This window comes from Anopheles darlingi, chromosome 2 (assembly GCF_943734745.1).
Source record: "Anopheles darlingi chromosome 2, idAnoDarlMG_H_01, whole genome shotgun sequence".
In the NCBI taxonomy this organism is placed as follows: domain Eukaryota; kingdom Metazoa; phylum Arthropoda; class Insecta; order Diptera; family Culicidae; genus Anopheles; species Anopheles darlingi.
The window spans coordinates 47,694,999-47,717,201 of NC_064874.1; the positions used below are offsets into that span (position 1 = coordinate 47,694,999).

General features: G+C 46.1%; 6 protein-coding genes across 7 annotated transcripts; 2 read left to right on the forward strand and 4 right to left on the reverse strand.

Moving 5' to 3' along the window:
• Positions 1–845: 845 nt before the first annotated feature.
• On the reverse strand, positions 846–6,770 carry LOC125959271 (uncharacterized). The gene is made up of 6 exons (XM_049692085.1): positions 6,668–6,770; positions 6,237–6,614; positions 5,912–6,165; positions 5,090–5,851; positions 4,517–5,017; positions 846–899 (listed from the first exon to the last, which is right to left on the reverse strand). Exons 1-6 carry the CDS (start codon positions 6,768–6,770, stop codon positions 846–848), a joined length of 2,052 nt encoding a protein of 683 aa, XP_049548042.1.
• A 2,227-nt stretch (positions 6,771–8,997) lies between these two features.
• LOC125958670 (general odorant-binding protein 72-like) lies at positions 8,998–9,758 on the reverse strand. Its single transcript, XM_049691716.1, has 4 exons — positions 9,750–9,758; positions 9,391–9,558; positions 9,200–9,311; positions 8,998–9,132 (listed from the first exon to the last, which is right to left on the reverse strand). Exons 2-4 carry the CDS (start codon positions 9,547–9,549, stop codon positions 9,047–9,049), a joined length of 357 nt encoding a protein of 118 aa, XP_049547673.1. The 5' UTR covers positions 9,550–9,558; positions 9,750–9,758; the 3' UTR covers positions 8,998–9,046.
• Positions 9,759–10,055: 297 nt separating this feature from the next.
• LOC125958500 (glycosylated lysosomal membrane protein-like) lies at positions 10,056–12,094 on the reverse strand. 2 transcript variants are annotated; one of them, XM_049691705.1, is made up of 5 exons: positions 11,841–12,094; positions 11,485–11,748; positions 11,240–11,401; positions 10,322–11,034; positions 10,056–10,250 (listed from the first exon to the last, which is right to left on the reverse strand). In XM_049691705.1, exons 1-4 carry the CDS (start codon positions 11,940–11,942, stop codon positions 10,348–10,350), a joined length of 1,215 nt encoding a protein of 404 aa, XP_049547662.1. In that variant the 5' UTR covers positions 11,943–12,094; the 3' UTR covers positions 10,056–10,250; positions 10,322–10,347. The 2 variants fall into 2 exon arrangements, with proteins under 2 accessions (XP_049547662.1, XP_049547661.1); XM_049691704.1 differs by having other exon boundaries at positions 10,056–11,034.
• A 593-nt stretch (positions 12,095–12,687) lies between these two features.
• On the forward strand, positions 12,688–16,812 carry LOC125958221 (vacuolar protein sorting-associated protein 11 homolog). Its single transcript, XM_049691447.1, has 5 exons — positions 12,688–12,980; positions 13,046–15,224; positions 15,306–15,603; positions 15,676–15,922; positions 15,989–16,812. The coding sequence occupies exons 1-5, from the start codon at positions 12,966–12,968 to the stop codon at positions 16,622–16,624; spliced, it is 3,375 nt and encodes a 1,124-aa protein (XP_049547404.1). The 5' UTR covers positions 12,688–12,965; the 3' UTR covers positions 16,625–16,812.
• A 97-nt stretch (positions 16,813–16,909) lies between these two features.
• LOC125958590 (dolichyldiphosphatase 1-like) lies at positions 16,910–19,141 on the reverse strand. The gene is made up of 3 exons (XM_049691710.1): positions 18,499–19,141; positions 18,155–18,434; positions 16,910–18,054 (listed from the first exon to the last, which is right to left on the reverse strand). The coding sequence occupies exons 1-3, from the start codon at positions 18,605–18,607 to the stop codon at positions 17,691–17,693; spliced, it is 753 nt and encodes a 250-aa protein (XP_049547667.1). The 5' UTR covers positions 18,608–19,141; the 3' UTR covers positions 16,910–17,690.
• A 664-nt stretch (positions 19,142–19,805) lies between these two features.
• On the forward strand, positions 19,806–22,023 carry LOC125958606 (translationally-controlled tumor protein homolog). Its single transcript, XM_049691711.1, has 3 exons — positions 19,806–19,957; positions 20,390–20,645; positions 20,822–22,023. Exons 1-3 carry the CDS (start codon positions 19,930–19,932, stop codon positions 21,051–21,053), a joined length of 516 nt encoding a protein of 171 aa, XP_049547668.1. The 5' UTR covers positions 19,806–19,929; the 3' UTR covers positions 21,054–22,023.
• Positions 22,024–22,203: the final 180 nt, after the last annotated feature.

The window sequence follows — 22,203 nt, forward strand, 5'->3', positions numbered from 1 at the left end:
AGCATCAAATGTTGGGAACACCTACCATACGCTCATAAAATGAGTAAGGCAGAAAATTGAATGCACCTAATCGCAATACGAATCCCTGAAGATCAGCCAATTTGTCGGGAAAAAATTGAGTTGTTTTCCAGTTCTTCCAATCGACCCTGATGTTCCGGAGTGATGTCCGATGATTCAGATTGGCTTGCTGTACTCCCGCGAAGGAGATAAGTGTGGTGTACAACCGATCCGGACGTAAATTCTCAGCATTGTACGCGATTATTAGGACATTAAGGATGTCTAGAATCAGAAATGAATCGATCAATATCGTTATGTCTTGGTTGTATTCCAGAAACGCTGCCAAGTAAGCATCTGGAATACCTCTCAGGGACACATGTTGAGAAATAAGCTTTAGCATGGTAACACTGTTGCTCTTCGTTACTAGGAGCAGCACACTTTTGTCCATTGATCGTTGCTGTGAGCTGTGGTGCGCCGGAACATACTGATCCAGAAACCATAGTATACCCGGTTCATCCACTACAAAGGCCTGGCAGCCGTTATCGATGGCCAGCTGTAAACGGCGGTAGCTCAAATCCGATCCTGTGGCATCTAGTTTTATACGTGCCATAGTTACGTCGGTCAAGAAGTCATGTCCGATGCTGCAGAAGCTGTAATACCTTGTGTAGTACTTGACAATAATGAACCGTATCAAGACACTGAGTGTAGGTGATATATCCTCTTCGATAACCAGATCTGTTAACGGGATCATATTCGCGAGGTAACTGTTAACGTGGCTTTCCACATACAGAAAGGTCGCCTCGTCAGGTCTACATTTATAGGACTCTGTCTGAGGATAATCGATGACATCATGTAGATTCTGCATTCTGCGGATATTTGTATTCCGCTACCATCATGATTACCTGGAATAATGATGCACAGATATGATATCAGATATAGCGGTTCAGAAAGGCGTTCGAGGCGCTGTTTTTATGTTATGGCGCCAGCTTTGATCGTTGATCCGCAGTCATTGGAGCACGCTATCATCATTTATTGATGTTGTTTTGAAATTGTAACTGGATGGCGAGGCAATTATTGGTTCCGATAAATTAACAATGATGTGGCCTTACCTCGCGAAGACCGGTGGTCACTATTGTGATTCCACGCGTCACCGTCATGAGAGCCTCACGTGGGTCAACCACTTCATACAATGCCAGACTGGTCGGCTTCCTGGATGCCGAGATCCTGGATGCGGAGTGCGCAAAAGTTTTCTGCCTTCAAGCAATCTAGTCGGAGAGATTACTATCCATAAGCCGGGGAAATCGATCATTATTAGTAGGTTTATTAAGGATTTAAGCCCTCTTGAATGCTTTGCGATTGAGATATTCGTATTCTTGCGATCCAGCGTCTGGATCAAGGTGAAGGTATAATAATCATCGTAATTTCAGGCCGACGATATTAAATTCCAGGTACAAAGAGTAAGTACGAACCGAAGGGGTATCACGACATTTTGGATCGTTATGCCGACGTGACCTTCTCTTCATTTAAAATTAATTTGTATTATAAATGCACTACCATGGGATTCTTGGCAATTTTATAATTGCAGAAATAATGTCCATTCATGTAATTATTCCAACTTCTCCCATTTAACAGGGTATCACCATGACGCAATTGCAGAACACGGCCATCACGTTCCGGCAAGTTTGGCAATCGAAGCATCCTGGAGTCACAGATGGTATCTTCGCGTATAAGAAATCGATAATCATTTCATATATTATGAAAAAGATGAATACTACTCCATCCTTTAATCGCAGTTGATGCTAATACTACTAGTAAAGGAATCTTCGCGGAAACCAAGGAATTTAAATGTTACCTTAACTGCTTGTTGGATATCATGAGTTTTCTTTCATTCTTGAAATACAAAAACTCGAATAATCGATGATGTTTACGGCCTTATTTTTTTAATATTCTTCGCTAAATGGACACGAGCATTCTCACAACCGTACTGACGGTAAAAATGATGACGACGAGAAGGACAACGATAGTGTTAAAAAGATGAAAGCACACGCGAGAAATGACGCAAATAACCGCTGTTGGTGAGCACCGGAAAACGTACCGAAGGGCGGGTGCAAAGGAGGACCGACACAATTTTAATGCCAGCTACCAGCCATACGCTACTATTTACGGTCCGCGATCCGATTGTGAGGTGAGCTATGGTAGGAAAAGTGTTCCGGGTGCTGGGTTATGCATTTCGAACGCTATTTCCACTGCCAGCACCACACAGGAAGTCGTAAAGGTACCCGGCTTTGATCCTTGAGGGCGAAAGAATTAGAAAAATTGGTGATGAAAACCACTAAGTGCTGAAAATTAAGTAGTTTGCTAAAGCAAATGGAACAATACTACTGTGTCCAAAAAATAAGGTAACATTAGATTTATTTTGAAAATTCCTTAATTTTTCTTGCACAAATTTTTTTTTTCATCAAAGTAATCCCTCCTAGACACAAGAAGTGCATTGTGCCGATGAATTTTCCAGTTTTAGAAACACGTGAAAAAGTCTTCTTTAGGAATGGCCTTCGGCACCATTTTCGCAGCGGCTTGAATCTGCTCTATCGTGTCAAAACAGTGTCTCAGGAACGAAATTTTGGGCTTGTCTATTAGCTAGAAGCCAAATGTAATCAAATCAGACGCATACGGTTTTATTGGAACGATATGAGTGAAAATTTTGGTGAAAAAGTCACAGAAAACCAACGCAGTGTTAGATGGTGCATTATCGTGATCGACGCGCTTGAGATGAAAGACATTCTTCCAAATGTAATTAGCGGATATGTTTGATATGCCAATATCATCAACAAAGTCGCTTGTTGTTAATCGACGGTTTTCCAACACCAAACCACCAAACTTTTAGGGATGAGCTGCATCGATTGACGTTGGTGGTCGTCCAGAGCGTTCTTCCTCTTCAAAAACGTTCCCGACTCTCCTGGAAATCTATTCTCCACCTGTAAATAATTTTTTTGACATAGTATTGTCACCAAAGACTTTCTGTACCATTGGCATTGTTGTATCCGCAACAGAGAAAATGTTTTTAGCCGTGGCCACACGGGGCGAAAACTCTAGCGCAAACGAAAAAATTAATGCCAAAACGGTTTCGCTTAACCCTTACACGCTGTCAAACTTTTATACGTCCGCGGACTTTTTCGCTGAACCCTTGACGCTATCGAACGCTTTATTTACGAAAATGTAGGTTCTTTTCGTATTGTTTTTGCATTTTTAATATAAATATAACAGCAACAGCAACAATATCGTTAAAAACTGCAAAATTTATTCGGAAATCAACTTCAGCGGCCAAAACACAGATGAAAACAATACGTTTGACATTTCGGCATAAATTTTCGGGTTTTTACCCCTGCCACACGAAGCGAAAACATTTTGGCATTAATGTGCAAATTTGCGCGCAAATTTTCGCCCCGTGTGGCCACGGCTTTTAAAAGAAATTCTTTGCTTAAAAACAGTCGACATGGCGAAAATCGAAGAATGCTTTTTTGGCAGTGCACAAAATAATACGTATTACAAACAGTAGTGAATATGTTGACGTGAAACTTGTCATGGTTATCAATAACAGTGCTGACAATCTTCAAAAAATACAAAATTGAAGATATCCATTTACTTACTTTTTGGACACAGTAGTACAACTGTATCTCAAAAGTGGCAATACATGCCGCTCAACCTATGTATAGATTTGTATCCGATATGTGGCCTATAGTTTGATAACCAGAATCCGAACGTGATTCCTCAGTTTGCGGTCGTTGTCCAATGATACATTTTTGTGATTCGCAAAATGCCCATATAAATACACTATCTTAATGCAAAAATAGAAAAAAAGGAGGTGAAACGTATGTTATTCGCTCAATGTTCTGAGACAAGAGACAAAAAAATCTATTATTTGTATTATTTCATTACTTTCATTACTAGCACAATGAAAGTGCGTCATCATCATCAACAGAGCATTCTACGGACTGGTCTTACAGATATCAATCGACTAAACGGCAAGAATTAAGATATCATCAGCTGGGACACATCGTTGCAAGCGCACGTTTTAATTACTACTTAAGAATGCATTCATCGCACTTGAGCGTTTAAGATGAGTTAAGTAGAATGCAGCAATAAAGAAATCAATTTGCCCAGCGCTATTATTAAAATTAATTATAACCCGGCGCCTGGTACCATGGGTGTAAGGAAACGGATTTAAAGAGCTTAATCACCATTCATCCTCAGTAATCAATCAAACATTGCGCGCGCCAACAGTCGATTGTTAAAGAGCTTGCTTAAGCTGAATAGTCTTAGTGCATGACATAGATAGGACGTGTTACAGTGAGGACAGGTGATATTTGGAAAATGTTCGTTTTCCTCAAGATAATGACTAGAGTATTAAGCATTAATTGGTTGACGGTGGTCCTTCCGCTGCATGAATGTGTAACCATATAAGATCTTTCTAAGAGTAGTTGCTGGTATGATACCCTTACTAGAAACCTATCGACCGTACCTTCCGCTTCAAACGGCTAATCACCTCGGTGCCCCAGACTTCCAACAGAAAGATGAACCCGGCACAGAGCAAACCGTAACCTAGAATGAAAAATGCTCCAATAAAATGACCAATTTGGAGGCGAATCGCTCCATCGCCGAGGTGATGATGTTGCCGTGCATTTTCGATGTTACGGAACACGTCCGCCGGTAGGTATCGCATGCCGACTTTGCTGCCCCAGTAGTACAGGATGCCCGACTGCTGCACGCGCAGTATGTAGTCGTTCAGGTTAGCCAACAGTGGGTTAGTTTTGGTACTAATTGCCGCACAGTTTTGATAGTACATGTCGTCTAGCAGCTTCTGATACAGCGTGGATGTGTTTCGCTCAAGGAAATTGCTCGGCGCAAAATTTCCATGCTGCGCCCGTTCGATGATAAACCCGAACTGTCCTAGACGAGCGTAGTGTACCGACCGAGCACTCGTGACCAATACAAATTTGGACTCAATTTTCTTCATATGAGGCTAAAACAATCGTAAAAATTGGTTTTGATATAACTATACTCTGGTGGTGTGGTCGCACCTATTAGTCGTTACCTCCGTGGCGTTAGATATTCCTTCCAAAATGATAGCTGTTGGACTAATCCATTGGAGTCCGCTTTGGGCAAACTCGAACACTGTGTCGATGGACTGTTCGTACTGTGGCACCGTCATTATGCTAGCCAGTCCTGCGCTGTAGCAATTGCTCACCATAAAGCCGGCCAACAGAAGGGACGCAAACAGTATCACACACGACCACAAATCCGTGCGGATCGAGGCGGATTGTGCGACGAAGAATCCGACGACCATGAGGATTGCATCACTAAACGAAAGCTGCTCCGCCACGTTCTGAATCTGTTGTTCCACGATGCATGATGTGAGCAAACGATACCGAAAGTATCCGATATACCAAGCAGCACCGATACCCGCAAATAAGGTGCAAAGTACAACCACCCAGAGTACACCGGAGAACGAGAGAAAGGGAGTATACCAAAACGGGAGCATATGAGGTCTAGGTGCTAGCAGCGTTACTCCCGAACGGCTTATGCTCATCGTATAATCAGTGAAGTTGTATGGTCCTAGCCAATAATATACGGCCCCGAGGGCCAAATCTATACGACGCTCCGCTACGCCTCCCAATACACCGTTTCCACTGCCATTTGCGTAAACTATGCCCAATTCATCCTCATCTTCGGTAAAGGCGAGAATGTTACAGTTTCGCCGATCGCAGAAGGATACCAAAAGTCTAAACTCTGTACCATCCAACCAAATAGAACGTTCTCCTGTAGCTGGATCGTATGCATTGCCCAAGCCCGGATCCTAACAGAAATACCGATAAGCACACCAACCATAGATAGCATCACATATTGGGATACCTACCATACGCTCATAAAAGGAGAAAGGCAAATAGTTGAATACACCTGATCGCAGCACGAATCCCTGAAGATCAGCCAATTTGTCGGGAAAAAATTGAGTTGTTTTCCAGTTCTTCCAATCGACCCTGATGATCTGGAGTGATGTCCGATGATTCAGATTGGCTTGCTGTACTCCCGCGAAGGAGATAAGTGTGGTGTACAACCGATCCGGACGTAAATTCTCAGCATTGTACACGATTATTAGGACGTTAAGGATGTCTAGAATCAGAAATGAATCGATCAATTTCGTTATACCTTGGTTCCAAACACTGTATAAGCAAGTGGAGTACCTCTCAGGGACACATGTTGAGAAATAAGCTTTAGCATGGTAACACTGTTGCTCTTCGTTACTAAGAACAGCACACTTTTGTCCTTCGATCGTTGCTGTGAGCTGTGGTGCGCCGGAACATACTGATCCAGAAACCATAGTATACCCGGTTCATCCACTACAAAGGCCTGGCAGCCATTATCGATGGCGAGCTGCAAACGGCGGTAGCTCAAATCCGATCCTGTGGCATCTAGTTTTATACGTGCCATGCTTACGTCGGTCAGGAAGTCCTGTCCGATGCTGCAGAAGCTGTAATACCTTGTGTAGTACTTGACAATGATGAACCGTATCAAGACCATGAGTGTAGGTATCGGTGAGATATCCTCTTCGATAACCAGATCTGTTAACGGGATCATATTCGCGAGGTAACTGTTAACGTGTCTTTCCACATACAGAAAGGTCGCCACGCTAGGTCTACATTTATAGGACTCTGTCTGAGGGTAATCGATAACAACATGTAGATATTCTGCGGATATTTGTATACCGTTACCATCATGATTACCTGCAATTTATGATGCACTGATATACAGAAGAATGTAATTGGCAGAAGCCAGTTGAGTTCTATAGCCAGGAAGGGCGTTCGAGGCGCTGTTTTCATGTTGTGTTGATAGCTTTGATCCTTGATCCGCAATCAACGGAGCACCCAATCATCATTTATTGATGTTGCTTTAAAATTATAGCCGGTTGGCGAGGCAGTTATTGGTGCCGATAAACCCGGTGCCGATGATGTGGCCTTACCTCGCGAAGACCGGTAGCCACTATAGTGATTCCACACGTCACCGTTCGACTCTCTGTGTTTTTTTTATTGAAGGATAGTCAGGATAGCCCCACGTGGGTCAATTACTTCGTACCAGTGGCCGGCTGGATTACCGAGTTCATAAATGCGGAATGCGCAACAGTTGGTTCTCCTCTCTTCAAGCAATCTTGTCAGAGCGATAACTATTCAAAAGCCGGAGAAGTGGATCTTCACTACAAGTTTTATTAAAAATTGAATGCTTTGCGATTGAGTGTACTCTTGCGATCTGGCGTCTGAATCAAGGTGAAGAGATAACGATCAATATGATAATTTCAGGCCGTCGGTATTAAATTCCAGGTACAAAGAGTAAGTTGGAAACGAAGGGGTATCGCGACATTTTGGATCGTTATGCCGACGTGACCTTCTCTTCATTTAAAATTAATTTGTGTTATAAATTCACTGCCATGGGATTCTTGGCAATTTTATAGTTGTAGAAATTATGTCTATTCATGTAATTATTCCAACTCCCTCTTCACCACGGTATCACCATGACGCTGTTGCCGTGTTCTTTTGTTCCATCACGTTCCGGCAAGAAGCATTCTGGTGTTACAGATGGTATCTTCGCGTATAAAAAACGAGAATTATTTAATTTATTATTAAAAAGAAAAATACTATTCAATCCTTAAATCACAGTTGATGCTAATACAGCCAGTAAAGGAATTTTTGCGGAAACGAAGGAATTTAAATGTTACCTACCTGCTTGCTGGACATACTGCAGCTCGCACGAAAAGGCAAACGAAAAGGAAAAGGCTGCAGACGATGCTCCCTGACAAATTAAAACAGGATGCTTTACTAGCACTGGCGGCGTGCAAAGAGGTTGGTGAGAACTAAATCAGTATTTTGAGAAGGTCGATAATTTTGCCGGTAATAATGGTTGATTTTTTATCACACTCAGCTAGGGACATCAGGGATCACTGTGATGCCTCTTTAATGCTGGTTCGCTGCTTCTATGAAAATAATCCAACTTTTGTTTTTCCATAAATTCTAAACCAACGTACTTCAAACGACGTCCCCGAAATTGATTTTATATTTATAGTCAATCCAACTTACCTACTTGCACTACCAGAATAACTAATGCAAATTTGATTAAAACAGTTTCTTATGCACGTGTTGCTCGTTGTGCGCATCGAAGTAACCAGTGCTATATAACAGGTTAGACGGCACGATGGTCCTTCCACACTTTTTGCTTCGCTTTCATTTAACACAGACGTGTGTGAAAATGGCGATGTACGTCTTTCGTTCGCCCTTGTTTAAACCAACGTTGGTACCTCCGTTGATAAAAACGAGTGCAAGCTCCGTAACAACAGCAGCAGCACCACTAGGAGTGTTTAAATCCGTTGGATTACTACCCAAAAAGACGAATTCGTGTTGTATCCCAGTGTTTACAACAGCAGTACGCCAGTTCACCGCATCACCGGTACATCATACAACCAGTTCTAGCGGAGGTCATGCGGCTCTATGGAAAGTGGAACGAATCCTTTCGGTAGCCCTCCTTGGTATCATTCCGATAGGATTATCGTACCCTTCATTAGCCACGGATACAGCAATGGCCATCAGCATCGTGATGCACCAGCACTGGGGACTGGAAGCTATCGTGACGGATTATGTGAGGCCGATTCTCTTTGGTAACTTTGTACCGAAATTGGCACATGGACTGCTACTCATTCTATCAGCGGTTACTCTCGGAGGTTTACTGCGTTTCATTTACAACGACATCGGTATTGGGGGATGCGTGAAGAAGATTTGGTCGTTAAAAGCACCAGCATGAGTCTGCTTATTTTCAGCAGGGGGTAGCGAAATATAAATGTTACAAATTGTAAGTAAAGATAAATATTCTTTCAGTTTTGCAATGCAAATACGCGAGAATAAACGATTGTAATGTTTTCTCAACTTTTGGTCTTGTCTTTTTAATATCCTTAGTGGCAGATATTTGTCTCTTATGGTTGAATCTGACCGCAGTGCGACTAAAGCTGGCATTAGGCAAAGAAATACTTGGGATTGTTTTTATGCAGACACTGCAGCAAAACGTAGGCAGCATCACAGTGGTTCTTGATGCCGTTTGCTGGAATTCACATGCAGTTCGATCGCTTAAAAAAACTTGGTATGCTAATGGTAGAGAGAACACATACCCGAATCACGGCAAAGATCAAATGCCATTATCGTTGGATCGGCGATCTCTGTCGGCATGAGCAATTCAATCTGCTTAATTGCACTGTCGGCATTTACTTTTCCTTTCTTCATCTAATCAACATGGACACGAACACACATAGCTGTTTATGGAGTTTCTCAAAACCTCGCGTCTTTGGTCAGTGTTACTTACCGCTTGCATCATTTCCAGAACGCAGTTCGCATAGCACTTGAGTTCCTTCACGTCGACGAATTGACCATTGCTGAGTCCATCTACCAGATCCACGCTGGCCTTATATTTGCCTATGCAAACGGAACGCATCATAGCACTGGTCTTTGCCATTTGCTCCATGGTCGATTTCTGGAATAGTGAACAAATAAACAAGAGAGGGGTCTTATTTGCAAATCGATCGATTCAATGGTACTTACACTGGCACCTCGCCCAAAGAGTACTGTTACGAGGAGTAGGGCTAACCAACGGAATGATGACATCGCTTTTCCGATTAATCGTTTCAACGGGCTCTGGTTGATTATTGGTTGTCGCGTACTCACCTTATGCGGACCGTTGCTTCCGCGGAATGTCTCAATTAAACTAAAATCTCTCGTTTTTATTGATACGATAACTAGCCGAAAAGGTGCAGATCATCCAGGATGTAAGTGGGCCGAATGTGTGATAATAGACATATTTTTCAAATTGATAGCATCAACGGAAATGGTATCGGTGTGTTTGCAGAAGCTGAGGGTGCACTTACGAGCATTTCCATCTATAATCAGACACCGGAGTTGACATGGTGAATCATTTTCCAATAAATATACCAATCAGCATATTCGTTTTTCGTAACAGGAAAGAACTCTGACTGCGAATTTACTACAAAACTAAACAAATTTATTTCATCAACATTGCCGCCTGCCCATATATTTCATTCTAATAGTGCGATTGCTTTTCAATCGAGGCAACAAACCAGTGTGACGAAGAAGTAATCTTCTCGTGTATGTGTGTGTGTGCGCGCTTACATCTATCCACAAGGAAGAGAGTCACATTCCTCGGTTTATCTACAAGAAGGCAAAGAGATCATCACCGTCAGTGGCGTGGTACACCCGAGGAGCACTTGGCCAGCACAAACCATGCTCTACAGAGACGGAATGGTTTCTAGAGTCGTTCCGACTGGTATCGATCGCGGCGATTGCGGATTTTTTTAGTGCAAACGTAAATAACACTTGCCACCAGCACCGCTAAAGGTATACCGATGCCGATACCAGCCACAACCAGCACAAACGCGGACAATTCCTCGACCGGCGGCAATCCGTACCCGACCTGAAACGTCATGGTGGTGTAGTTCGTTTTACGGTAGAATCCGTCCTCGCTGACACCGAAGGAAATATTCATTCCTTGGACGAGCTTCTGGTCCAAGGCATCGCCAAACAGTGCGTACGCTAGCGTTGAATTAAGAGCCGCGATCGGTGATTCGATGCTCGCCGGTTGGCTTTGCCGTGTTTCGGTGGACGTTGCTACGTCCCGTTCGGGGTGAGTGTACGATACCGGTCGGTACTCGATGTAGCCCCCGGCCGAAAAGGTAAACACGCCAGGTGACATCACGTCAATGATTTCGAAAATACCGGGCGTATGCTCGTCATCTAGCGTTTTGCGTTTCGTCACTTGGAACTCTGAATCCTTGACCCTTTGCTCCGATACGACAAACACTAGCTCGATGGCGAATCGTGGATTGGAGAAGCGGTTCGTGATATTGTTGAACACAATATCGATCTGGGTAGCGTTCGAAGAGTGCAACAGATGCGGAAAATCCATACCGTGATCCTTGGTAGAGTACGCGTTAAGCTATCGGGGGTGAATTGAATTGATTGCATATCGTTAGTCCCAGTCAGATAGCGGCAGTATGCCTTACGCCCATAAGGGTTTGCTTGTGCGTATCGATTTTCAATCATCTATGGTGGTAGCAATTACCACTCGAACTCAAATATTCAATCGATAACTATGGTATTCACCAGCGTAGCATCCTACGCAGTAGGGGCAGATCACCTACCTTGAAAAGAAAGTCGTTACCAGCATTGATCGCGAGCATCGCATCCTGTTCGTTCGACCATAGCAGGGTACGATTCCATTGAAAGTTGTGCGGATCATAGACGGATACGTTCGAGCCCGCATCCAGTATCGCTCGGTCGTCAGTGTCGTCGTACTGGAAAATCTAATCGAACAAAAGAAAGGGTCAATGGATGAATCATCACAGAACGCCCACATTGCCTGTGCTGCAGGAAGCTGCATACGTACCCGATTGATAACTGCCATGAACGTGTACTGCGGCTGCTCGGTGAAATTGACCGAGTTTGGCCGATTCTCCAAAAATTCGTTCCAGTGAATGTGTAGCTCGGCGCGCTTTCCGGTCAGCGCCACCATAACGGTAGGTTTGCCCGTGAAATCCCAAACATAGTGAATCGTGTCCGTATCGGATTCCGCCGTAATATGCACCACCGTAATGAGTCCATCGTTCTGGCATATGTCGGACGGACAATGGGGATTTAGCGTAGTCCTTAGCTGGTGGGGGGACAAAGTTCAAACAGAGAACAGCAAGTTAATCGCAATCCGTGGGGTCCATTTTGCTGCTACAGCGGATTCCGCCGTCCTACTTTTCGCTGGAGTTTGCCGGAGTCATCACAAAGGCCACACGCAGTTACTGTGAGTAACGTTATCAGATGGTACAGCGGTGAAAACGCACTCGCACGAACCATCTTGCAGAGCAGTGATGGTTTCTTAAACTTGTTATTCAACCAGATGCATAAAACCACTAACAATATACACAAAAAGGCACGAAATTCGCAGAGAAGGGTGTTCTTCTGGTGTTGTTTTCTTCGTTGAGATTCTAAATTCACGATTGTTTTCTTGGCGTCTTCTTTTTCTTTTTTCTATTGTCATTCCTGTCATCTTTTGATCTGTTTATGTTGCCTGTTCCAAGACTTAGCGACCTCCCCGCCCCATTAACAAAATGTATGGAACCGGGTCGCTTATTGTTTAGGCGGTGCCAGACGGGGCGAAAACCCTAGCGCAAACGAAAAAATTAATGCCAAAACGGTTTCGCTTAACCCTTACACGCTGTCAAACTTTTATACGTCCGCGGACTTTTTCGCTGAACCCTTGACGCTATCGAACGCTTTATTTACGAAAATGTAGGTTCTTTTCGTGTTGTTTTTGCATTTTTAATATAAATATAACAGCAACAGCAACAAAATCGTTAAAAACTGCAAAATTTATTCGGAAATCAACTTCAGCGGCCAAAACACAGATGAAAACAATACGTTTGACATTTCGGCATAAATTTTCGGGTTTTTACCCCTGCCACACGAAGCGAAAACATTTTGGCATTAATGTGCAAATTTGCGCGCAAATTTTCGCCCCGTGTGGCAGCATCTTTTAAGCGACCCGAAATTGCTCTGCGGTGGGTCGCATAAGCGTTAAGCGACCCGGTTCCATACCTTTCTGCAATGGGGTATTGGTTTTTTTGACCGAAAATCTTAAAGTGTATAAAAGTGATTTCATTCGAATATTCTTCTATAAATATACCAAAAATTATTTCAAACTATTTCGAATAATCCATGACCGCGTGCGGACCTGCCGCGAGAAAATTGCTCATCCTCCTACCAAAACAATCGGCTCGGTATCCTTAAATGACTCGTAGCGAAATATAGCCGGAGAAAACGCCCTCGTAGAGAACAGATTGGGCAGCTCGCGACGAACGATTCAGCACCGAAGCTGGAATGGCTATATTTGAGGTAAGGGAGACCCCTTTGGGTGGACGCAAGATAACGATTTCCGCCCTCCTTCCGGTGCATTTCAGTGGCGTAAGTTTAACTTTTTCGACCTCCGCAAGGGAGTCGATAAGGAGAAGGTAGCGGAGGCGTTGCAAGAGGCCAAGATAACGGCCACCGCGAACGGGAACACGTTGATCGTAGTGTGTGATTCGGCCGGATTCATTCACACCTTCAGCCGTACGTGGGAAGTGATCAGCTTCAAGGGCCACGATGGTTCGATTCTGCTGTGCGACATCTCCAAGCAGAACAATCTGCTCGTTACGGTGAGCCAGGAGGGGAATGGTTCCTCGTTTAAAGTCTGGAATCTTTCGAAACTATCCGCCGTAACGGGGGCGCAATGTTTGCGCACCGTCCGAACCGCGGAATCCGCTCCGACGGCGCTGGCCGTCTCCGAGGGTGGCCAATTTATGGCGATCGGGTTTGCCGACGGCAACATATCACTGTACCGCGGGGACATCAGCCGTGATCGTTCGAAAACCCTCAAACAACTAACGGCCGGCTCTAGTGCTATCGTTGGGATCGCGTTCAAGCACTGCCACAAGCATACCCAGATGTTTGTCTGTTCGAACTCCGGCATCTATCTGTACAATCTGCACAGCCGAGACAAGGAAGTGCGGGTGGTGCTGGGAAGCATGAAGAAACCCGTAGGTTGCTGTGCATTGCAGACGGGCCATAATGAGGGATACTTTATGGTCGGACTGGAAGATGCTGTGTACTGCTACACCTCCGATGGACGGGGGCCGTGCTATGCCTTGGAGGGTCAGAAAACGTTGCTGCACTGGTATCGGTCCCATCTGCTCGTAGTGATGCGGAACCCCCGTACGCCGGAAGGCTACACTTTGACCGTGATTGATATACAGAACAAATTCATCGTCTTTACGAGCCCAATCGAGGAGATTAAAGCCGTGCTGACCGAGTTCGGTACGTGCTACATACTGACGGAGAACAAACAGGTGTTTCATTTGGACGAAAAAGATCTACAGAGTAAGCTAAATATGCTGTTCAAGAAGAACCTGTACGATATTGCGGTGCGCATTGCAAAGTGCAATCAGTACGACGCGGAAGGATTGGCCGGGATCTTCAAGCAATACGGTGATCACTTGTACAACAAGGGCGACTACGGTCGAGCGGTGGAGCAATACGCTAAAACGATTGGCTATCTGGAACCATCGTACGTGATACAGCGCTTTCTGGATGCCCGGCATATACACTTTTTAACCGACTATCTGCAGACGATGCACGAACAGGGCGAGGCAACGGCTGACCATACGACGCTTCTGCTGAACTGCTTCACACGTCTCGATCGTACGGCCCAGTTGAAGGAATTTCTGAAAAACGATCGAAAGTGCAATCTGTTCGATGTCGATGTGGCGATCAAAGTGTGTCGCGATGCGTCGTACGTCGAGGAGGCGTTGCAGCTGGCCAAGACTAATCGCAAGCACGACGCCTGCTTGAGCATTTTGACGGAAGATACGCAGCAGTTTGAAGAAGCCCTCCGGTATCTCGAAACGCTGGCTCACCGTGATTCGAAGCGTATTCTGAAGAAGTACGGCCCATTGCTGATGGCCAACTGTCCCACACGAACGATTGCGCTACTGAAAAAGTTGTGCACCGAAACGGTCGATCAGTCGACGGAAGAGGACGCTATCGATAACGAGGATTCGAGTGTTGAGGCGGCAATGCTAAATGTTGGTGAACTGTTAGCCAACCTAAACTTGCAGCAAAGTGAGCAAGCGGGGCATAACGATCGCTGCAATCCGGAGGACTTCATCCATCTGTTCACCGACACAGAGCAGTTGATTGACTTCCTCGAGCATTTGGTGCGCTTCGTACCCTCTAGCAACCAGTCTGTGTACAACACGCTGATCGAGCATTACCTGTACTGCTGGCGTACGATACCGGGTGTCGAAGAGAAGCTACTCGATCTGCTGAAGTACAACACGGAGCGATACGATCGGATGCACGCGTTGGCTCAGTGCAGGATACAAGAATTCTGGCCCGGTGTAATGTATCTGTTCGAGGAAGATAAGCTTTACCATTTGATATTGCGTCACTATCTGCAGCATCGGCAGTACGATAACCTGCTTGCTTGCTGTCGTCGCCTCGGTCAAACCGATAGCTCGCTGTGGCTGCAGGCGTTGAATGGATTGAAGAATGATAGCGAAGCACCACCGCATGTCTTCACCCAGGTGCTACAGGTTATATGTAAGTTTCTACTTAGAGTTTCTCTCTTCTTTGCATGTACTCCTATTTAATTTATGCTGATTATCCCTCGGTCTGTTACAGCTCAGAAGCGCTTACAAGCACCACTACAGGTGTTGGACTGTTTGGCGTTCGAGAATGGGCCAACGTTTGCCTCGGTGAAGGAGTATTTTGCGCAGATCTTTCAGAAGGAACAGGACACGATACGTAGTGAGGAGGAGCTGGCCCGTACGTACAGTGAAAAATCGATTGCCATCAAACTGCACATCAAGCACCTGCAGGAAGGCAACGTAGAGTTTCAGAACACAACATGCGATGCCTGCAAGCAAACGTTGCTCATGCCGGCTCTGTTTTTCCTGTGCAAACATTCCTATCATCAAGAGTAAGTTTCTTAATGAAAACCCACCCCATAAATTGCGGTCAATGTCTAATGTGGTCTGTTTATCATTTGAAGCTGCATTCGGGGATACTCGGAAACCGAGCGGGATTGCCCGGTGTGCAACAAAAATAACATGCAGCAGATCGAGGCACTGCGAGCGCAGAGCGAAGCTCGTGATCAGCATGAACAGTTCCACAACATGCTCGAACGTTCCTCGGATCCGTTCGCCGTGGTAGCCGATTATTTCGGTCGTGGCCTTTTCAATAAACTCGTCCTTTATGAGGAGGAAAGTGCTGGAGCTGATCAAAGTGCAGCGCAGCAGGTACAACACTGGTAGTGGCGGTCATTCGAGATCGTTACTAATGGTTTCCATTCAACTCTTTTGTAGGCAAAACCTGTGTCCACGCAGCAGCAGCAGATAACGGCCGGTCCGACAGCGAACATATCGAAAACGGCTGTTCCGCAAACCTCTGCAGGTCCAATTACCGGTGACGTTAGAGGAGGCGTGATCGCAGCGAACTATGGCGCCGGTGCGGAAGCTAGATTACGACAGGAGGAGAACCGATCGACGCGGTTGGATGCCCAGGAAACTCAGTTGCGGCTTCGGCTAGAGGAACAGGAGCGACTGCGACAGCAACGTCAGCAGCAAACGGTGACCATGGCTCAGCAACAAATGAAGCTACGCGATGAGCGCAATTCTAAGGTTGCATCGCCATACGGTAGTCCCAAACCAAGGTCGTCCTTTCCGGTGCCTTCGTCAACCAGCAAATCGTTTAATACACCTGCCACTGGGAAAAGTGGTGCCGCTGTGGCCGTACTGAAAAATCCCTTTGAAGAGGATGATCAGCAGCAATCGTCACAGTACGACAGTACCAAAGACCCATTCAATGAGGATCCGGTCCTACCTGCGAGGCAGGTCAAACGTCCCGTCGTCAATGCGGCGCCGGCTCCGGTCGGCACTAATCCGTTCGACGACGAAGAAGAGGTCGATTATGATAGCAAATTGGATCCATTCGCCGAGTAAGCTAGTCGAAAATCTGCGTGGAAGCTGAGCTGAGTATGATCAAAGCAGTGCGATATGATTGGCCGACATAATGTGGCACCGGTTTTCGTGGCCCCAGTCTTTGGCTGCCCACATTTGCTGCTACCCGGTATTTATTCCACTTAGTTATGGTATTGATTGATAATAAAAGAAAAATCGTATCAAAAATCGCCGAAAAGACATATGGTGCAAGGTGCAACAACGAACGAGGATTCAATGAAGGTGCGTGGAACGATGAACTGAACAATCATTTCACAAATGGCTTTTCCATTGTTTTACGCATTATTTTATTTCCTTTCTCTGCTCACAGTGTTAGAAAGAGGTAAAAAACAAACTAACAAACTGCATCACTAGTGTGTCATATATCGGTCGGTTCCTACAGTTTCGTCTTATTTTCCTTCTTACAAGGTTCGTTAATGACTCGCGAAACGGTGTATCATCACAATTACATGCGTTAGGGGGGCTAGCTGCTGTTGCACGTGGTGCACACGTGCTACTTATCCAGAAGGCCGATTGGGATAGGGGGGGCGGGAGGATGCTCTGGCGAGACTGGCGACACGTTTTACCGTGTTCTCGCCCACGGCGCGGCGTACGAAAGCTCTTCTCGGCGCCACACCACTTTGCGCTCTTTTCCCTCTCAACACCGGCCACCAAAAGATGTCTGTAAATGCATTTCATAATAGCACAGTGGATGATTGGCTGATTGATCAGGCAGCACGCAACACGAGTGGGTGCTTTTCGGTGTTTGGTTTTCATTGCTCCATTTCCACTCGCAAACGGCGCGTATGAGTGCGTGATGGCTCGATGGGGCCCGGGTGCTATTGGCTTTACAAATTCAAATATTACGCGACGAAGAGACGTTCAGATGTAGTGTTCTAGTGCTCGCTCGCTCGCATTCCCCCTGAAATGGCAGCGCTACAAACGATGATGGTATCGCGAAGAGCAGCAACAACACCGACACCAAGCCAAGCCGTAGCCAAGCGGTCTGGTGGGAGAGATGATGATGCTATTTGCAGTACAAGTAGCGCCGTCAGGGTGACCAAAACCGTCACTGAGATTTCATGCTCACTAGCTTGCGGGCACGTGCCCGAGCTTCTTGGCGGGTGGCCGTGTACTCGAACCACAGCACGTTCGGGATGAGTGTCGTGTCCCGTAGTAGAAACAGCTCCGATATGCGCCACGTCACGACCATCGGGAAGTAGGGCGTGAGGACGCAGTGCGTTAGCGCAAACCAAAGCCCTCCGGTCACGGTACCGACGAGGGCACCGATCATCACCTGTCGCACGGTATGGTAAAGTAGGTAGACCCTACCGAAGCACACGAGAAACGCGGCCACCCAGCAGATCGCCAGCATCAGTAGCCGAACGATCCGTTCGATCCTTGCACTACTACTATTGTTCATGTGATGCAGTCTAGAGCGATCATCAGTCGGTCATGGAAAGAAAATAGGAAGAGAAATATGAATCCCCGGTTGTACGTGCGATAGTGACTGTCAGTGAATAGGAAAGTTACCTTATAAAAATGAATAGTAGCACGTAGGTCGCAAAAAAACACATAAACTGCGAGTGCGAAGAAGGCATACCGTATTCGTTCCAAATTTGTGCACGTGAAACGGGTCGCGGCTCTTGTATCCAGTGTTTCAGTATCATGTTGATACACTCGTTCACGAGCGTCCCGGCGAAGAACACGATCGTGTGCAGATCTCGTCGGAACAGTATCAGTGCCACGAAGCCCGCCCCAATACCTAGCGGTGCAAGGCTGATCCAGGCCAACAGCTTTCCAATCAAATCACCTGCGAAATGATGCGATACCTTGAGTAAGCCTCCGTACTGCTGATCCGTTACGATCATCCCTACCTTTCGGGTACTCTACCAACGTGAGCGTGATGGGTTGCCATTCCGTTCCTAAACCGCTCCCGGGGCAGGTTGTTTGCTCCGCTGCCAGCATCGCCTCGACTGTGGACATTTTCTTGGACCTAGACGGATACCTCCAGTGCTCTATTGATAGGTTGGCATTCGCGATTCCCTGGAAAATGCTGCGGAAACTCTCGGCTGTAAAGCGTGTGTGCGTTGCTGTGTCGTGGTGCGGTGTGAATGCTGAATAATAGAGGTCCTAACCGTCCCGTGCTCTCGCTCGGTCTATCGTCTACGGGACCGGAGCCGTATTCTCCGGTTGCTTGGTGCTGGTGTTTCGCTGTGTCGCTCGGATTCTTCGACACTGTTCCTTGCAAACTGCCCGGTCGCTACTGGGGTTTGTGATTACGGGTTTGTTGTGTATCCAGGTTGTTGATGGCTCAGGATTTCGGCGGAACGGTCGGCGAGAAGGCTAAAGAGTCCTCCTCGTTCGCTTCGTTTTGATGTCGTTCGTCGACCGAGAAAGAGGTTGAGGCAAAGCAAACGAACGATCGGCGAGAAGACACATCTCACAGAGGTCTTTTGCCAGCTAGTCGGTCGATTCAGATCCCACGTCCACAAGACTCCGCTGGCCGGAACGACGACCCATCAAGCAATGGGGTTATGAGTACAGTGTTGTACAAATGTCTCGAATACCTGTTTTGATCACTATAACGCAAAATTTACGATGAAAATATTAAAGCTAATTTCATTCATTCTAACAAGCAGCCTCTTGGTTATCCTATTCCAAATGCTTTTCCATACCACGAAAAGGAAGAGCTATAAAGTGACAGACATATGGGAAACACTGTAGTCTCGAGAATTTTTATTCTCGTTTTGGGATCATTCCATCACTTCTTTTGCTGATATTACGGGCTTAAAACAAGAAGAATACAGATTTCCTGCAGTAAAGTAACATCAAGACAGTCGAATGATTAAATAGATCAGGAAAAAATAACATAAGTTTTGTTTTTTTTTTCATATATCAGTCTGGAATCGATTCATAACTCAAGCTTAAAACAATCTCTTTTAATTTTCAACAAAACATTGCTCAACAGTCTTATTTTTTGTATAACTTCATGAGAAACCAGAAAAATAACCGAAATAATTTACTCCGTATTTCAAATGTTACGCCACAAGTAACTTTTAACAGCTACTCCACACGCCTTGTGGATGCCGCAGTCGCCGCAGCCAGTCTGAAGGGTCTCATTCGATCGCGTGTTGGACAAGCCAGAAAGGTGTCCGGAGTTGTCGCTTTTGAGCCAGCGCAGCCGGCGAAGGAACGGCGATACGGTTGGCAGCCCTGGGACGATGCTTTATGACAGGTTCTTTTTCCGGCTAGATCCTCAGGTGGAAGCACCGTAGTTTTCGTAGTTTTCTCCAACCTCCAGCAAAATGAAAATTTGGAAGGATATCTTCACCGGTAAGTGGTTCGGCCTACCGAGGGGCATCTGATTAAGCAGCAAACTACCGGTTCATCGAGGCCGCGCGTAGTGTAAAACGCGTTCAAAGTTGGACCCCAGACGCACCTTGAGACGTGTACCGGCCCTCCTGCATAGCGAAGCGCTACGACGACTGCATTCCTACGGAACACAGAGTGTCTACGTGTTAAACTGCGTGAGGAGCTGCAGTTACGTGCCATGGTCTGCCTTCTCTTTGGGTCCAGTTAGTGGGCCGAGAACTACGGAGCCATTGTAAAACGGAGCTCTGAGTTGTCGAGGCGTAAACAAAGGAGTTGCTGGACTGCACATGATGACTCAGCATGCACAAATCCATCCTCCTCTCCGATTATAGAATGGTCTAATAATATCGCTCGCCCTGCTGCGCTGCGCTTTCTCTTCTGCCCACTTCGCAGGTGACGAGATGTTCTCCGACACCTACAAGGTGAAGTTGGTGGACAACGTCATGTACGAGGTGTACGGTAAGCACGTATCGCGCACCTTGGGTGACGTGCAGCTGGATGGTGCCAACCCATCGGCCGAGGAAGCTGACGAAGGCACGGATTCGGCCACCGAGAGCGGAGTCGACATCGTCCTGAACCACCGTCTCGTCGAGACCGGTTTCTCCGACAAAAAACAGTTCACCACCTACCTGAAGGATTACATGAAGAAGTAAGTACACTGCTTTTCCTTCCGGTGCTGAGGTTGCTGCATCCTTCGTGGTAGTGAAGACGCCATACTAGATCGTCCACTATGGCGACCAGCAAACGGGGCACAGTGCAGTTGAAGTAGAAACGATGCTTGGAGCCATGTTCTGATTTTCACCCCTTCCTCTAACCTCATTCTAGGCTTGTGACCAAGCTTGAAGAGAAGTCGCCTGAAGAGGTTGAGGTGTTCAAGACCAACATCAACAAGGTAATGAAGGATCTGCTCGGACGCTTCAAGGATCTGCAGTTCTTCACCGGTGAATCGATGGATTGCGAGGGTTTGATTGCCATGCTCGAGTACCGCGATATCGACGGTGAATCGACGCCAGTGCTGCTGTGCTTCAAGCACGGTCTGGAGGAAGAAAAGTTCTAGATACCTTCCGTGCAGCATTACCGACATCTTTGCTCGTTCCGCATCCCATAGCCTGCCGCTGCTGTTATCACCTCTTGCTCGTGCGATGGTGGCATGCCTTGCCTGTGCCTGACTGATAAGCGTGTACGAAGACAGCTAGCTAGAGAGTTGAAGAGAGCGAACAGAACAAAGAGAGAAGGTATGTTGTGTAGCCCGACAGACGTGTGCAGGTTTTGCATTTCTTTTTTATCTCCAAATTTAAATAAGTTTCCATTTCAAAGACACACTACACGCCGACCGCTTATAGAATTGTGCTCCGTTCTGGTATGATTTCCGTATTTATTGAAGAAGAACAGTCTAGGTGAGAGATAAAACTGGCTGTAGGAAGAGAGAAGGTGGGCTAGTTTGTGGTGTGATTAATCCCGATCCGTGGGACAGATTGTTGCCTGCGTGATAGTGAGAGCTACTGTTGAACGCACATTTGCTTGTGCCAACTTTGGTGTATCTTAATTGAAACGGTCAATGCCCTACTCAGGCCCTTCTCTTTGAGTATTGACACTAGACATCCGGCGATCAGACAAACAATTGGATACAATCACTCTTTATTTTATAGTGATGTGCAGAAATACTCCCTCAATCGATCATTACTCGTTAGGTTTCCGGTGCATGTGGAACGCGAGCGGCGTGTGTTGCAACCACAGCACATGTTAGCGTTTCACTTGTTACGGTTAGTGATGGACATGGGCCAGGAGCAGGAAAACCTCGTTTACACACGATTCCCAATCGAAAGGCAGGTAGCGCGTAAGCATGGCATCTCGCATTCGCGAGCTCACTTCTTCTGGTGAAGGATAGCGAAATCTAGTGGCTGCAGCAAGAGACTTTACACCTTCTTTGCAGACAATTTGACTAAACAAAACGAAAAGAACAGAGCCGATAAACAACACAAGCTTCCTCAGAACAAGAACATCAAATAAAGAACGACTGAAAGAAGCGATTGTGCGTAACATGAGTATTGACGGTGAATAGATCTGTAGGGTGGCAACGATGCCCTGTTGGTGAACCAGTAAACCATCAGCTTTCGAGCGTATGATCGGTTTTGCCGCAAGGTAAGGTCCTTATATTAGTTCGAATTTACTTGTGAATCGGATCGCCAGCTCTGCGGTGGAAATGC

Excerpts from the sequence above, each read along its gene's own strand:
- LOC125959271 (XM_049692085.1), bottom strand. The coding sequence starts at position 6,770 with ATGATGGTAACGGTATACAAATATCCGCAGAATATCTACATGTTGTTA. Across the intron at positions 6,166-6,236 it reads TCAACATGTGTCCCTGAGAG|ACATCCTTAACGTCCTAATA; the intron begins GTACTCCACTTG and ends TTCTGATTCTAG. Across the intron at positions 900-4,516 it reads TTAGCCGTTTGAAGCGGAAG|GTAATCATGATGGTAGCGGA; the intron begins GTACGGTCGATA and ends TCATTATTCCAG.
- LOC125958670 (XM_049691716.1), bottom strand. The coding sequence starts at position 9,549 with ATGGAGCAAATGGCAAAGACCAGTGCTATGATGCGTTCCGTTTGCATA. Across the intron at positions 9,312-9,390 it reads TTCTGGAAATGATGCAAGCG|ATGAAGAAAGGAAAAGTAAA; the intron begins GTAAGTAACACT and ends CATGTTGATTAG. Across the intron at positions 9,133-9,199 it reads TGATCTTTGCCGTGATTCGG|CAAACGGCATCAAGAACCAC; the intron begins GTATGTGTTCTC and ends TGTGAATTCCAG.
- LOC125958500 (XM_049691705.1), bottom strand. The coding sequence starts at position 11,942 with ATGGTTCGTGCGAGTGCGTTTTCACCGCTGTACCATCTGATAACGTTA. Across the intron at positions 11,749-11,840 it reads CCGGCAAACTCCAGCGAAAA|CTAAGGACTACGCTAAATCC; the intron begins GTAGGACGGCGG and ends TCCCCCCACCAG. Across the intron at positions 11,035-11,239 it reads GTAACGACTTTCTTTTCAAG|CTTAACGCGTACTCTACCAA; the intron begins GTAGGTGATCTG and ends CACCCCCGATAG.
- LOC125958221 (XM_049691447.1), top strand. Across the intron at positions 15,604-15,675 it reads AAACATTCCTATCATCAAGA|CTGCATTCGGGGATACTCGG; the intron begins GTAAGTTTCTTA and ends TATCATTTGAAG. Across the intron at positions 15,923-15,988 it reads ATCAAAGTGCAGCGCAGCAG|GCAAAACCTGTGTCCACGCA; the intron begins GTACAACACTGG and ends ACTCTTTTGTAG.
- LOC125958590 (XM_049691710.1), bottom strand. The coding sequence starts at position 18,607 with ATGTCCACAGTCGAGGCGATGCTGGCAGCGGAGCAAACAACCTGCCCC. Across the intron at positions 18,435-18,498 it reads GTTGGTAGAGTACCCGAAAG|GTGATTTGATTGGAAAGCTG; the intron begins GTAGGGATGATC and ends ATCATTTCGCAG. Across the intron at positions 18,055-18,154 it reads CTACTATTCATTTTTATAAG|ACTGCATCACATGAACAATA; the intron begins GTAACTTTCCTA and ends TGATCGCTCTAG.
- LOC125958606 (XM_049691711.1), top strand. The coding sequence starts at position 19,930 with ATGAAAATTTGGAAGGATATCTTCACCG. Across the intron at positions 19,958-20,389 it reads TTGGAAGGATATCTTCACCG|GTGACGAGATGTTCTCCGAC; the intron begins GTAAGTGGTTCG and ends CCCACTTCGCAG. Across the intron at positions 20,646-20,821 it reads CTGAAGGATTACATGAAGAA|GCTTGTGACCAAGCTTGAAG; the intron begins GTAAGTACACTG and ends ACCTCATTCTAG.